This window comes from Eptesicus fuscus, chromosome 6 (genome assembly GCF_027574615.1).
Source record: "Eptesicus fuscus isolate TK198812 chromosome 6, DD_ASM_mEF_20220401, whole genome shotgun sequence".
NCBI lineage: Eukaryota > Metazoa > Chordata > Mammalia > Chiroptera > Vespertilionidae > Eptesicus > Eptesicus fuscus.
The window spans coordinates 34,664,341-34,680,774 of record NC_072478.1 but is presented as its reverse complement, the minus strand read 5'-3'; the positions used below and the strand labels follow the sequence as shown (position 1 = coordinate 34,680,774).

The window sequence follows — 16,434 nt, the reverse complement described above, 5'->3', positions numbered from 1 at the left end:
CCACTGAGCCAAACCGGCTAGGGCGAGTCTTGTTTTCTAATTTCAGGAAATCTGTGATATGATTGAGATTACACATGTGAGAAGACTCATAAGAAAACTTCAAAGCAAAAAAAAAAAAAATCACAGCTCTAGCTGGTTTGGCTCAGTGGATAGAGCGTCATCCTGCAGACTGAAGGGTCCCAGGTTCGATTCCAGTCAAGGGCATGTACCTTGGTTGCAGGCACATCCCCAGTAGGGGGTGTGCAGGAGGCAGCTGATCGATGTTTCTAACTTTCTATCCCTCTCCCTTCCTGTCTGTAAAAATCAATAAAATATATACATTTTTAAAAATCACTACGTTGAAAAAGAACAGAAGACATGAGTTTGGAGGACCCCAAAGGGAAATGACCAAGTGAGTGCACGTGTACTAAGTAGTCCTGAGGACCACTTTCTAAGCTGGAGCACTAGGTACAACCAGATCTTCATTCTCTCAGTGTTCTGGTCCCCTCTGGCTCTGATCCCCTCTTCTCCAACCAACCTTCTTGGCCTCCAACTCTGCTCATTCCACTGTGCCCTCCAGAACCCCAATTTCTTGTACTTCACATCTTCTCATCGAACTCTTCTACCTCTGTGTCCCAGTGAAATTCAGGGTTATCCTCTGAGGATACTGCTTCCTAGTAGCCTTTGCTGATTGAACACTATTCATCTGCTGGGGCTCCACACACCATGGGACAGGCAAGCAACATTTCACTATCTCTTAGCAGCCCCATGCGGTTTCCAGAACAATACCAGACATGATCCTGACATCTCTTTTCCTTCACTCCACCTGCACCAAATTGATCATTAAATCTTACCAATTCTGCCTCCAACATGTAGCTCAGCCCCATCACATCTCTTCATCTCCACTTTCACCAGGCAATTCAAGGCATCGCTATCTGTCACTAATTAAATGGCTTCCTAACTGACCTCCCATATCATTTTTAAATATTTAACATTCATCCTTTATGCAGTAACCAAAATGACCTTTATAAAATAAAATTGGATCATGCATTTGCCCTTTGTAAAACCTTTCACTGGCTTCCTACAGGGCTAATGTAGAAAGCTGCTTATGTCAGTGACAAGCCCAGGATTATCTGACACATGGCTGCCTCTCCCAGCCCAACTCCTCTCATACATCCACTCCCCCGCAGTATTCTATGCTACTTGGCTTTATTTTTCTCAAACCTGCCCAAAGCTTACACACATGGTATTCACACATCCAGGAAATCTACATCACTCACCCACCCTCAGTCTTCACTTAATATTTATTCATTTAAAGGGATGGTTTCAGTCTCTTCTGTAGCATGAATTTTCTTGAACACTTCCCACCTAAATTATATTCTCTCTTGCTCATTTCTCTCATGGAACACTTTTTCATTGTTAGCATATAGCATATTAGAATTCTATATTCATGCCCTGGCTGGTGTGGCTCAGTTGGTTGGGCGTCATCCATGCACCAAAAGGTTACGAATTCAATTCCCGGTTAGGGCACATGCCCACGTTGCAGGCTCAATTGTCCATAGGAGGTGTGCAGGCGTGCAGGAGGCAGCCAATCTCTCTCTCTCTCTCTCTCTCTCTCTCTCTCTCTCTCTCTCTCTCTCTCTCCTCTCTCTCTCCCTCTTCTCTCCCTCTCCCTCTCCCTCTCTCTCTTCCTTTTTCTCTAAAAACCAAGAAAGCCCTAGGCTGTTTGGTTCAGTGGATAGAGTGTCAGCCTGCAGACTGAAGGAGCCCAGGTTCAATTTCAGTGATGGGCAACCTTTTGAGCGTGGTGTTTCAAACTTCGCCAAAAAACTGAGCATAACTTGGGGAGTGTGTCCCTTTGAGGAAAAAACATTATTTCCCAATATTTATAGTTTAAATAACATAAATGTTTCATTCTCGGCATGTGGCCGCCTCAGCGGCCGCGTGTCATCAGAAACAGCACTGACACGCGTGTCAGAGGTTTGCCATCACTGAGTTAGGTCAAGGGCACATGCCCGAGTTGCAAGCTCAGTCCCTGGTGGGGGGCGTGCAGGAGGCAGCCGATCAATGATTCTCTCTCATCATTGATGTTTCTATCTCTCTCCCTCTCCCTTCCTCTCTGAAATCAATAAAAATATATTTTTTAAAAGTACTATATTTGTGTGTTTGTTTTCTTGATTTAATATTTGCTCCCTCCACTTGACTCACTTATACTATATAGATATAGATATAGATATAGATATAGATGATATAGATATAGATATAGATATAGATATAGATATAGATATAGATATAGATATAGATATAGATATAGATATAGATATAGATATATAATCATAGCAATCAAATCCAATTTATTTTTCTAGGATACTATATTTGTTTCCTAAGGCTGCCATAATAAAATGCTACAAACTGGGTGGCGTAAACAACAGAAATTTATTGTCTCTCAGTTCTGGAGACTACCAGTAGGTGTCTGAAATCAAGGTGACTGAAAAGCAGTCCTTCCTCATGAGGGCTGTGAGGGAAGGCTTTGTTCTGTGTCTCTCTCCTAGCTTCTGGTAGCCTCAGGAATTCCATAGCTTGAAGATGGTGTTCTCTCTGTGTATGTTCTTCGCATCACCTTCCCTCTTTATGTTTCTGTATCTGTGTCTAATTTTGCCCTTCTTATAATATGGTACATTGATTTGTCATTAATTTATTTAAAAATATATATAAAACTTTTTTGTAAAATATATAACACAGAATAGTCACGAGATGTAAATTACAGCATAGGAAACATAGTAATATTATAATAATTACATATGGATCAGGAGAGATCACTCTGGGTAGCACATGATTGTCTAACCACTATGTTGTACATCTGAAACTAATACAGAATAATACTGAATGTAAAGTGCAATTCAAAAATAAAAAGAAAGAAAGAAAAAATGTGGACATCTGAAAGAACAGTCAAAAATAAAAATAAAATGAAACTCTTTGAAAAAAATAAAGTATATATTTGTGATCTTAAAAAATAAAATGAATATATAACACACATATAATAAAACACACACAAACTAAATGTAGAGCTTCATAAATTATTCTAAGGTTAACCCCATAGTAAACTCTACCCAGATCATGAAATAGAACTTTGAAACCACCCTAAAAACCCTTCCATGTACCCCTATCCCAATCATAATCCCTTCAAGTTACCACTACCCTGACTTTTATTGGAAGCATGTCCTCAAATTTCTTTATACTTTTATCTTCCAATTGTGCATCCTTACTAACTAACATTTCATCTTGCCTATTTTTATTGGGTATGTTGTGGGGGTTTTTTGGTCTCTTTTTGTCTATTTGTTCTCCCTCCTGCTCTCCTACAATTCATCTGTTGAAGAACTTGGGACACTTGACCTGCAGAATTACCCACAACCTGGATTTTGCTGATTGTATACTCACTCATGGTACAGTTTAACTTGTACCTGTGTCCTCGTATTTCCTGAAAATTGACAGCCAGATTCAGACACTTGATCAGATGAAATTACTATCCTGAAAAGATATCCGCGCTCTCATGCCCATTGCAGTGTTATGTAAGAGTAACAAATAAGATTCAAGACAATCCCCATTAAAATACCAATGGGGTATTTCACAGACCTAGAACAAACTCTCCAAAAATTTATATGGAATTAAAAAAGACCCAAATAGCTGCAGCAGTCCTGAGAAAGAACAGAGTTGGAGGGATCACAATACCAGATATCAAGCTATACTACAAAGCCACTGTTCTCAAAACTGCCTGGTACTGGCACAAGAACAGACATATAGACCAATGGAACAGGACAGAGAACCCAGAAATAGACCCAAACCATTATGCTCAATTAATATTTGACAAAGGAGGCAAGAGCATCCAATGGAGTTGAGTTAGTCTCTTCAATAAATGGTGTTGGGAAAATTGGACAGATATGTGCAAACAAATGAAACTAGACCACAAACTTATACCATACACAAAAATAAATTCAAAATGGATAAAAGACTTAAATGTAAGACAGGAAACCATAAAAATCTTAGAAGAATCCATAGGCAGCAAACTATCAGACATATCTCATAGCAATATGTTTATTGGTACATCTCCTAGGACAATGGAAACTACGGAGAAAATAAACAAATGGGACTACATCAAAATAAAAAGCTTCTGCACAGCAAAAGAAACCATCAACAAAATAACAAGAGAGCCCACTGCATGGGAGAACATATTTGCCAATGTTACATCCAACAAGATTTTAAGCTCCAAAATTTATAGGGAACTCATACAACTTAACAAAAGGAAGATAAACAATCCAATCAAAAAATGGGCAAAGGACCTAATTAGACACTTTTTGAAAGTGGACATACAGAAGGCCAAGAGGCTTATGAAAACATGCTCAAAGTCACTAATCATCCAAAAGATGCAAATCAAAACGACAATGAGGTAGAATCTCACACCTGTCAGAATGGCTATCATCAACAAACGACAAGTGTTGGCGAGGATGCAGAGAAAAAGGAACCCTCGTGTACTGCTGGTAGGAATGCAGACTGGTAAAGCCACTGTGGAGAACAGTATGGAGTTTCCTCAAAAAATTAAAAATGGAACTCCCATTTGACCCAGTGATCCCACTTCTAGGAATATGCTTCAAGAAATCAGAAACACCCATCAGAAAGAATATATGCACCCCTATGTTCATAGCAGCACAATTTACAATAGCTAAGATTTGGAAACAGCCTAAGTGCCCATCAGCAGATGAGTGGATTAAAACACTGCGGTACATCTACACAATGGAATACTGCTCTGCTATTTAAAAAAAAAGGGGGGGGGGGCGCTCTCTTATTGTTTGCAACAGCATGAATGGACGTGGACAGCATTATGCCAAATTGAAATAAGCCAGTCAGAGAAAGATAAATATCACATGATCTCACTCATTTGTGGAATATAATGAACAACATAAACTGATGAACAAAAATAGATCCAGAGATAAAGAGGCATTGAACTGACCATCAAACCTCAGAGGGAAGTCAGGAGAGACTGGGAGGGGGCATAAGAGATCAACCAACAGACTTGTATGCAAGCATATAAGCATAACCAATGGACACAGACAGTAGGAGGGTGAGGGCATGTGCTGGGGGACAGGAGCAGGTGGGGAGAAGTCAATGGGGGGAAAGGAGACATATGTACTAGTAATACTTTCAACAATAAAGAATTTAAATGAATTAATGAATGAAAATGGGGGGAAAAGAATTTTTAAAAAGAGTACACAAAAGTATGAATTATCAGATTCTGATAATCTGAATCTTGTTATATCTCCTTGTTTCTTATCATTATGTACTAATCCTCTTTTGTCTTTTTGCCCATAAACATTGTTATTTTTCTTGTCTTAAATGCTCCTTTTGCTAATGTTCATGCAGCTTCACCAGCTTTCTATTGAATACAATTTGCCTGTGGTGGTAATTAGGATGTGGTATAATAGAAATGAGAAACCCCTAAATAAGTGGGGCTTAAATAATTTAGAGTTTTATTCCTCTCATATGAAGGAGACTTAAAAGTAAGTTGAAATGGCTACCATATTGAGTAGCTGAAAAACACTACGTATGAAAAACCTTCAACATCATGCACAGCTAGCCTGGGAGGATGCCACCTGCCTCCTCTGTCAACAAATGGTTGGACACAGTGAGGAGCCATCCTGCCTTCAAGCATAATAACATATAAGGTATGGAAGTGTATTCCATCCACCAGATAAATCTCAACATTAATATTATTTTCACTTTGGGAAGCATGTATTAGGATACAAACCAAGGAAAATCAATGTAAGATGTGTGGACTTTAAATCCATATCAGTAAAAAACATTCTTCTCTGGCCAAATCCTCATTAAGGAAATGGTGAGTATAAAATACTCCAACTGTGTCTATCTTCCAGCAAAGTGTGAAGGCTCATGCAAAGTACCCTTGCTATGACCCAGCTAACATAAGAATGTTCCTACCCTATGATGAATGTTTCTCATCATAAATTAATAAATTGTGATAATTACTGTGTAGATCAACTTTATGAGCCTGGTTTATGTGACCTTGGAAGATGGATATGCTTTGGGGGAGTGGAAAACCAAGAGATAAATGTAATTGGTACCCCAGAGTAGGACCACTCTTCTTCAGATATTGACATTACCTCTCCTCTCAACCTCTTCATAGGTATTGTTCCTACAATATCACATTCTTATTAATAATTTTACTAGAGGCTCAGTGCATGAAATTCGTGCATGAGAGGGGGGTCCCTCAGCCCAGCCTGCACCCTCTCACAATTCAGGACCACTTGCCTGCCTGCCTGTCTGATAGCCCTTAACCATTCTGACCACCTGCCTCATCACCCCTAACCATTCACCTGCCTGCCTCATTGCCCCTAACCACCTCTGCCTGCCTGCCTGAACTCCCCTAACTGCCTCTACCTGCCTGCCTGAACTCCCCTAACTGCCTCTGCCTGCCTGCCTGCCTGATCGCCCCTAACCATTCTGCCTGCCTGATCTCCCCTAACTGCCTCGGCCCCCCACTGCCATGGCTTCCTCCAGACGGACATCCAGAATGACGTCCAGAAAGTTATTCGATTGTCCATCTAATTAGCATATTACTCTTTTATTATTATAGACTAGAGGCCTGGTGCATGAAATTCATGCACAGGGGAGGGGTGGGGGAGAGGGTTCCATCAGCCCACCCTGCACCCTCTCCAATTCAGGATTGTGGCATCCCTCTCACAATCCTGGACTGCTGGCTCCTAACTGCTCACCTGCCTGCTGGCCTGATCGTCCCTCGCTGCCCCCCCCCCCTGCTAGCCTGGTCACCCCTAACTGTCCCCCTGCTGGCCTGATCACCCCTAACTGCCTCTGCTTGCCGGCCTGATTGCCCTCAACTGTCCCCCCACCCCCAATGGCCTGGTTGCCCCCAACTGCCTCCCATGCCGGCCTGGTCACCCCACGCAGCCTGCTGCTCAGTCATTTGGTCACCCCTCACTAACCCCCCTGGTGGCCTGGTCACACCATGCAGCCCGCTGCTCAGTCGTTTGATCGCCCCTCACTAATCCCCCTGCCAGCCTGGTCACCCCACGCAGCCTGTTTGGTCATCCATTCGGTTGCAATGGTCACTTAGGCTTTTATTTAGATAGAGAGTGGACACTCACTTGAACAATGTTTCTGTGTAAGGAGAAAGTGAACAAAGGCATTGCTTAAAGAGCTGACTGAACTGTTGAAAAAGCCTTCTAACTTCCTGAACTCTAATCTTGCCCCATAAATTTATCCTGCACAGAACCGCTCAATTAATCTATACAAGAGGCAAACCAGATTTTATCACTTCCTTGAACTCCATTTGATAGTTTCTCTTTAACACTTTCAGTTTACAGTTGTGAGAATTTCACTCCTGGCCCTTTGTAACTTGGCTCTCCCTCCCTCTCCAGCCTCATTCCACGTCCTAGCGATACACAGATCTGTGTTCATACCTGCACACACCAGACTCTTCTACACCTCTGTGCCTGGACCCTGTGGATTTATTGCATTTTCCTGAAGCCCCCTTTCCTGTTCTTCCTGGGTAACTTCTACTTAGCCTTAAAGATTCTACTCCAGCCGAAACCGGTTTGGCTCAGTGGATAGAGCGTCGGCCTGCGGACTCAAGGGTCCCAGGTTCGATTCCGGTCAAGGGCATGTACCTTGGTTGCGGGCACATCCCCAGTGGGGGGTGTGCAGGAGGCAGCTGATCGATGTTTCTCTCTCATCAATGTTTCTAACTCTCTATCCCTCTCTCTTCCTCTCTGTAAAAAATCAATAAAATATATTTAAAAAAAAAAAAGATTCTACTCCAGGGTTACATTTCCTCCAGGAACACTTCCTTGCTTGCCCCAACACTCAATTTGGTGCCCCAAGCTTCTGTAGCATTCTGTACATAAAATTATTGTAGTTCTTACCTCATCATATCAAAATTAATGAAGTATCTGACTGTGAGGGCAGGAATCTTCTCTATTCTCTACATCCTTGAACCCAGCATAAAGCCTGGCATAGAGTGCCACACATGTTGGCCACATTGAACTGAACTGAGTATTCCCCTCTTCTGCTCTCCAGAGCTCTCTATTTCCATGGCCCATGATGGATTTCTCCTCCACACCCATAGTGACCCTAACCCTTGCATGTCTTCCCACATTGGGTCTGTGCCTCCCTTCTTACAGATAGGAATCTGAAGAGAGGAAGGGTGGGCTGATGATCTCTTCACAGTTGTAAATAAGGCTGAATATTTGTCATGTATCAGACTCATGGCCAATGTTGCAAAACCTCCTTTCTCTGCAGAAATTCAGGGAAAGAACAGCCCAATTTGCTACAATTGTGCTAAGAAATTTGAGGATGGCAAAGAGACTTAAATGCCCAAAGGAAAAAAATAATGTGTAGATGATCTGGCAGACACTAAGAAAGAATGCAAACTAGATCTGGGGACTTCTGGGCACTAGTCCCAATGGCATGAGGGCATCCAATCTTAAAAGCAAGCACTGAGGCCTGTCTTCCTGGTGCATGACCAGTGACTAGCTCCAAGCCAGTATCTCCTCACAGAATGTCCTCAGGCTCATAAATAATCAAATCTTGCTAAACATAATTAATCGATTCACCTGATTACACAGTTCCTCCAAGCAGATGTATCTCTTGATCACTTGGTACAACCAGATCTCACTGTCCTCTCTGAACTTCTTCGGGTGCAGGGAGTGATTTACTATCCTGGTTTTGATGTGAGTGTTATGTATAATCAATCAGCTGGATTCTTCCTGCTTGGGTTTGGGCTTGAGTTTTAATAAACTCTCAGAGTTTGTAGGGTCTCAGAGAGACTGGAGCTATAATCTTAACCATCACTCTAAGCCCTGCCCCAATATACAGTTAGAGAAACATGGTGCGGGGGGCATGTTCTGGACCATGCCCTAGGAAAGCCAGGATTTAAGACAGCTTTTGCCAGTAATCAGAGTATAGTTGTGCTCAGCCCTTCACCCCTCTGGTCTGCAATCCCCCAGTTGCTAAGGAGCAGGCAGTAAAATACTCTCACCTTCTAGCTTCCACGGGTTCTCCCATCAGTTCTACAGGGCAGAATGGGGCCATACTGAAGCCCCAACCATCCACCCCAGGTTGAAGAAGGGGACTCCCCATCTCCTACGGGGATTCTAACTCTGGGGTCCCTTCATCAGACATGAGTGTCTATCTCCTTGTATTGACTCTGATCTTCCTTTTGACATGTGTGCTTCCAGTGAGAAGGATGGATGCAGACGAAGCTGGGCCTTGGGAGTGAGTTCCAGGCCTTCCCCAGCTGACATCGCCAAGGATTCTCTAGAGATGAGCTGAGTGAGGAGACAAAGATCCTACAGGAGGAGACTGGTCTAGACAAATGCATGAGCCCTCTTTAAACCTTGTGATCCTTTCTTTTGTTGTGAAACTTTGGGGTCCTGGTCAGAACCTCAGGACTCTCCACTCCCAGGTTCCTTAAACTCCAGAGATTAGCCAGGGAAGTTAAGGAATGGGAGTTCTGTGTGCCCATTGGTGTCTCTGGGGATTAGTGAGATGGGGGACAGGTCCCAGGGATTTTCACTGTATTACAGGAGGCAGAATCTCTTCCAACACTATTTTGGATAAAGTGTTCATTATACCATGAATATACTGAGCATTATCCATGAAGGCAGGTGTACAGCAGGTTATACATTACACAAAAAGAACAGTTAAGGTTGTAACAGCATAAAGATTCTGTTGTTGAAAGAGGGACAGAATCTCTTGGGGATCATTGGCAAAGCAGCACCCCCAGAAGACACGCCTGGGAAAGCTATTTCTTGAGCACCCATACCTTACCCTTATCTGAAAGTTTTCCAAAAATAAAGCTGTGTGTCTGGAAGCACAATCAGATTTGTAGTTATCCCATCTGGGAAGAGGAGTCTAGCGGGGTGTTGGAAAAGAGAAGAAATTGGCAGAGGGGCCCAAGTTCTGCAAGTTTTATTAAAGAACCACAGTGCATTAGGGAAGTGCCAGCTTGCCAAAGTCTACCCTGTTCTTCTCCTAGCCCTCTCTCCTCATAATTTTTTATTTACATGTTTATACAAATAAGGTCAAGCCAGTTTCCACTCCTTTTTACTCTTTTCCAGCAGTTGTCATCAGTTTGGCTCAAATAAACTCAAAAATTCTTACAGGTTTGGACGTTTCTTACATTGACACCAGGTAGCTCAGTTGGTTAAAGTGTCATCCCGATACCCCAAGGTTGCAGGTTTGATCCCCAGCCAGGGCACATATAAGAATCAACCAATAAATGCATAAATAAGTGTAACAATAAGTCTTGTTTCTCTCTCTTTCTCTCTCTCTCTCAAATTTCTCAAATCAATATATTAAAAAAAAAAGAAAAAAAAGAAAGGGAGATGGAGGTATATAAGACATCTGAGCTAGGAATGAACTAATGGACCTGGGTTTTCAACAGGTCATTGCACCCTTGTGTGGCTCAGTTGATCGAGTGCCGTCCTATGCTCCAAAAGGTCCCCGGTTTGATTCCCAGTCAGGACACATGCCCAGGTTGCTAGCTCAATCCCCAGTAAGGGGCATGCAGGAGGCTGCCAACTGATGTTTCTCTCTCTCTCTCCCTCTCCTTTCCTCTCTCTCTAAAATCAATAAAAACATATTTTTTTAAAGTCACTCTGAGATGTTAAGAATGTTTCATTTGCCCTGTCCTATAGATAGGTCAAAATAAGTTATCTCTGATAATCTTTTATTATGGTCAAGGCCCCTGATTCAAGTTCTTCCTCTAGATAGTTAAGGGAGGAGCAGAAGTTTCTCTTGAGCCCATGGCTGAAGTCATGTTTAGCTCAAAACAATCTGCATACCACAGAGGCACATCTTGGGGTGACTTGGTCTGAACCTCCACAGTTGACATGATAAAGAGAGCCGAGAATGCTAGGAAACAAAGATAAAGGAAGAAAGCACCACCAAAAGGAAGAGAAAGAAGCCATTGTGCTTCCCTGGCAGTTTTGCCCAAGAAGACCTCAGGCAAGAAACAGGAACACTCAGCATAACCGGAGAAGTTCCTGCCCAAAGGTTGGAATGGTGATTTAATCAGGACATGCGTGGACAGAAAGGAAAGGGTCCATCCTGAACACATGCAGTCTCCACGTGCATTTTAGGTCCGATTTTTAGAATTGTGTACAGGAGGGGCTCGGAAATATTTGGGAAATGTGTGGCTCATAACTCCCATGTTCCTGAATGCATGTTTGAACAATTTAAAATACATGGAGAACAGCGTTCCAGACCAAGAATCAAAAGAACTGAATATTTGACGGCAGCATAGCCCAGAGCTTCTTTCCTTTGTGCAGCCCATTCACCAACCTGAGCCTTGTTCTCTCCATCTCTAAAAGAATGCGGCAGTACCACTGAACCTGTGCTATGTCCTTGGTAGCAGATGGTCAGGATAGGGCTTGCACTCTAGGGCAGGCGTCCTCAAACTACGGCCCACGGGCCACATGCGGGTGTTTTCGCCATTTTGTTTTTTGACTTCAAAATAAGATATGTGCAGTGTGCATAGGAATTTGTTCATAGTTTTTTTTTTTAACTATAGTCCGGCCCTCCAGCGGTCTGAGGGACAGTGAACTGGCCCCGTTTAAAAAGTGTGAGGACCCCTGCTCTAGGGGGCTGGAATCACATGCCCCGTGCAGGGGGTCCTGGAAGCCTTCTATGGAGTCATGCAAGGGAATCCTCAGCCCTGATTTAGCACCGGCCTACCTACTTCTAGTCTGCTGCTCCACCCTCTCTCCCCATAGCAGGGCTCTCAGCTCTATACCCATTGTGGGAACTCTGAATAAAACTCTCCCAGTGATGTCTGACATTCACTAAGAAGTCTCTTAGAGAGGGCCTGTAAAAAAGAAAGAAAGAAAGAAAGAAAGAAAGAAAGAAAGAAAGAAAGAAAGAAAGAAAGAAAGAAAGAAAGAAAGAAAGAAAGAAAGAAAGCAACAGCCTGGCTGTGGTGGCTCAGTGATTGAGCATCAACCTATGAACCAAGAGGTCATGGTTCAATTCCCAGTCAGAGTGCATGCCTGGGTGTGGGTTGCAGGGTTGATTCCTATTGGGGGGCATGCAGGAGGCAGCCAATCAATGATTCTTCTCATCTCATGTTTCTATCGTATCTCTCTCTCCCTCTCCCTTCTTCTCTGTAATCAATAAAAATACATTTTTTTTAAAAAAGGAGAGAGAGAGAAAGCAACATAGCTATCGTGATGGAATTTAAAAATAATATTGAAGGAGATGGAGGAGGAGGGATTAATCTATACCAGGATGATTTCAATGTATTTTGTAAGTTTTATCTCATTTCATCCTTTAAAAAACCCTCTGACAGTGCACGTTTTGAGAAGAGGAAGCTGAAGAAGCTCAGGGATGCTAAATAATCTACCCAAGGGCCTGTGACTGCAAAACAGAGTGTAACCAATAAAACCATGCTCTACTGCCCCTGCACAGACTCCAAATTCTACGGTCATGGGCCCCTTGGGTACAAGCCTGCCTCCAGGCGCAAGAATAAAACCAATGGTAATGTCTTCTCAACTCTTGGTCTCTCACCACCACTTTAGGGAGGACAGACCTACTGACCCTTCCCAGAGCTGCATCCCTATAGCTCCAGGGAAGCACTGTCTTGCTTCACTCCTGACCCAGAGCATCCGACCTTGAACATTGCACTGAACTGGCTCTTCATGTGAGAGAGTTCCAACCCACTCACTCCAAAAAGACAACTTGTCCCAGAACTCTCCAAGTTCCCAGATTCTAGCCACCATTTCAAACCAGCCATTTGAAAAAGACAGCCTTGCCCTAGCCAGTTTGGCTCAGTGGATAGAATGTCAGTCTGAGGAGTGAAGGGTACTGAGTTCAATTCTGGTCAGGGATGCATATCTTGGCTGCAGGCTCAATCAATCCCCAGCGGGAGTTCAGGAGACAACCAATCGATATGTCTCTCTCACATTGACGTTTCTCTCTCTCTGTGTCTCTCCCCACTCCCTTCCACTTTCCCTAAAAATCAATGGGAAAATATCCTCGGGTGAGAATTAACAAAACAAAAAAAGAAAAGAAAAGAAAAAGCCCCCGCTGGTGGGCTTTTCTAGGGAAAGAGTCCCTGTAGCATGTGCCTCCAGCCCTGTGACCAAATCTTCCCCAGCGGAGAAGGCTATTCTTTCTCCGTTGTGCCTGAGCATCTACCTAAACCCTGGTCAGGCCAGTGGTTGACACCTTGAGCCCCTTCGTTTCTCGCAACACTGCAAGTTCCTACTCACATCCTTTGTGGCCCTAAATGAAGCCTGTGTTTTATAACATCACCGCTCCGGTCTCCTGTGCTGTCAGTGGGACTCAGAAGGAAAGGAGAGACAAAGTTGACGCTCTCCCTGCCATTTTTCCATCAGTATCCATTTGAAGTCGAAGGGAAAGTTGTCCAGGCCTGGGCAGGAGACAGCGCCTGGTCTCTGCTCCTGTTCTGCCTTGACTGAGTCCCGTGTTCCACGATCTGTAGAAGAGGAAGTAGCATGGAGTGGCCCACAGACTCGGTCCTGTAACCCTGAGAAAGCCTGTCTGCCCGGGGTGTTCTTCCAGGTAGAATGAGGCCAGCCCCACCCATGCTCGCCCAGCTCTATAAAGGAGCTTCCCAGGCAGCTGCCCCCAGGAGGTGCCAGCTGTGTCCTCGTCAGCAATGAGGCTCCATCTCACCGGGTTGCTCTTCCTCCTGGTGATCTCATTGCCTTCAGGTAAGATTGTGGGTACACATCTGACCATGAAAGTGGGGCTCTTTCAGGGACATTGGTACTTAAAACCTCAATGGATATAAGCCCAGCAGGGGGACACCAATATCAGATGGACCCTCAGGCTGGGGATGGGGTTGGGTTAGTGGTCTTTGGGTCCCTGCCCTTTTCCTCTGTGACTACATCCTGAAGGTCTGCCAGAGCTTGAGAGAGGGGAGCCCATTGCATCGCATGCATATCACCGTTCAGCCATCCAGATTCTTCTTTGCCCTCACCTTCCTCTAATTAGCCTCAGACTAGGAGGCCCTCACTGAAATGCGGTAGGAGATGAGAGGACAGGGTCCAGAAAGTTAATCACAAAATAATACAGCAACCACCAGCAAGAGAAGACAGGCCTAGGGTTTCACCCAACCTCTGGAAGCCTGATTTTTCTTTCTCATGTTTTTTGTTTGTTTGTTTTTGTTTGTTTTTTGTCCTTCAGGGAATGGTATGTTTGGAAATGATGGAGTAGAAGTTCGTGCCTGCAAGGTAGTTGGTGGCAAATGTTTCTTTGGTTGTAGACCAGGATGGGCATGGATCATGTATTGTTTCAGCGTATTTTCTTGTTGCAAAGAATTGAAAAAAGCACTCAAACCCCCCCAGGCCTTTGAGACCTGACTCTCACTTTCTGAGTCCAATTAAAAGGATATGTGAACGGCTAAAAGGCCAAAGTCTGCAATCTGTGTGTGAGCATCTTTAAGGAGTCATGGGTAGCCAATGGGGGTCAGACTCTGATCCACATACTGGCAAAATTTCAGAAGTATTTTTGTAAAGGGGCAGGCGCTATGATGAAAGGCATCTCCTATTCTTTTTTCTGCCGGCCCATCTCCATTACTAATTCCTATTTCAAGTTCAAATTTAATGGATTAACACATATATGACTACAGGCCTAAGAATATAACACCAGCTGAGCCTAATAGCAATAGCTTATTATGTGGCAGTTACATTTTTAAGTGGCTTACATAATTAAATCACTTCATTTTCACAACAAAATCTATTATTTCTTCCATTTTACAGATGAAGAAATTTTCCAAGGTCACACAGTAGTAAAAGTTAGATAGTAACTGAGTTTGAACCCAGATAATCTTTCTTTTTTCTTTCTTTTTCAAAATCCTCATCCAAGGATATTTTTCCATTGATTTTTTTTTTTTTTTTTTTTTTTTTTTTTAGAGAGAAAGTAGGAGAGAGGGAGGTGAGGGGAGAGAAAGAGAAACATCCATGTAAGAGAAACACATGGATTGGTTGCCTCTTGCATGTGCCCTGACCCAGGGCCAGGAATCAAACCCGCAACCCTTAGGTGGATGGGCACTCTAACCACTTAGCAACACCATCCAGGGCCATGAACCCAGATAATCTTGATCCAGTGTCTTCACTGTTGAGCTAGAGCCCCTCTCAACTATGAAGTATAGGAATCTAGCTGGAAGTATTGGTTGTAGTTTGTAGTGATTGTACATTGTAGTCCAATGAGGAGTCAAGAATCCAGTAGATCCATGAAACACCAAGGCCCTCAAAACTCTTCCTCTGGATTAAATCTATAATCCTCCTGGTGGCTAAATTGCTTTTGAGACTCTGCTCAGGGGCTCTGATGATCCAAGCCCAGTGTTGCCTGACTGTGGGGGTAGCAGTGGACCATACAGACCCACACAAAACAAAACATCCCGAGGGTCTGCAGCATTGCTAGCATTGTTCCTACCTCACTTCCTCACCACCCCTCCAGCGTCCTCAACCAGAGGCAGAGGTTATTATCTTCTCAGAAAAAAAACCAGTAGCTGAGTTTGGGGTTTTTATTCTCCAACAATGTGTTTGAAGGAAACACATCTGAATATCTGTGCTGGAATTCTAAGCTGGACCTACCTGTTCAGATCCCTCCTTACGGCCAATCCTCAACATTCCAGCAAAAAGAAAGAAAGAAAGAAAGAAAGAAAGAAAGAAAGAAAGAAAGAAAGAAAGAAAGAAAGAAAGAAAGAAAGAAAGAAAGAAAGAAAGAAAGAAAGGAGAGAGAGAAAGAAAGAAAAGAAAGAAAGAAAGAAAGAAAAGAAAGAAAGAAAGAAAGAAAAGAAAGAGAGAAAGAAAGAAAAGAGAGAGAGAGAGGAAGAAGGGAGGAAATGGAGGTAGGGAGAGAAGGGAGGGAGGGAGGGAGAGAAGGGAGGGAGGGAGGGAGGGAGGGAGGGAGGGAGGGAGGGAGGGAGGGAGGGAGGGAGGGAGAAAGAGGGAGAGAGAAAGTAGAGCTCTAGCTGGTTTCACTCAGTGGATAGAGCATTGGTCTGTGGACTAAAGGGTTCAATTCCAGTCAAGGGCACATGCCTGGGTTTCGGGCTGATCCCCAGTAGGGGGCATGCAGGAGGCAGTCAATCAATGATTCTCTCTCATCATTGATGTTTCCATCTCTCTTTTTCCTCTCCCTCCCTTTTTTAAACTTATTTTTTTAAAAAGAAAGAAAACCAGAAATCATCACTGGTCCACAAAGCTAGCCTCCTAGGGCATCTATTTGGGGTTATGTCTAGAGAGATTTTATGATGTCAAGTACCTGTATTAGCTCATTTAAATCAAGCCGGTAACCAAAAGAAAGGGAGAAGTGGTACAAAAGTATTATCAATGCAATAAGATTAAATAATAATAATAAACAGAAAATAAGCAGAGAAAACTAGGGGATGGGAAACAG

At 43.4% G+C, this 16,434-nt stretch overlaps 1 protein-coding gene across 1 annotated transcript; it reads left to right on the top strand.

The window, feature by feature from the left end:
• Positions 1-13,666: 13,666 nt before the first annotated feature.
• On the top strand, positions 13,667-14,423 carry DEFB136 (defensin beta 136). Its single transcript, XM_028159581.1, has 2 exons — positions 13,667-13,739; positions 14,215-14,423. The coding sequence occupies exons 1-2, from the start codon at positions 13,685-13,687 to the stop codon at positions 14,388-14,390; spliced, it is 231 nt and encodes a 76-aa protein (XP_028015382.1). The 5' UTR covers positions 13,667-13,684; the 3' UTR covers positions 14,391-14,423.
• The last annotated feature ends 2,011 nt before the right edge of the window (positions 14,424-16,434 follow it).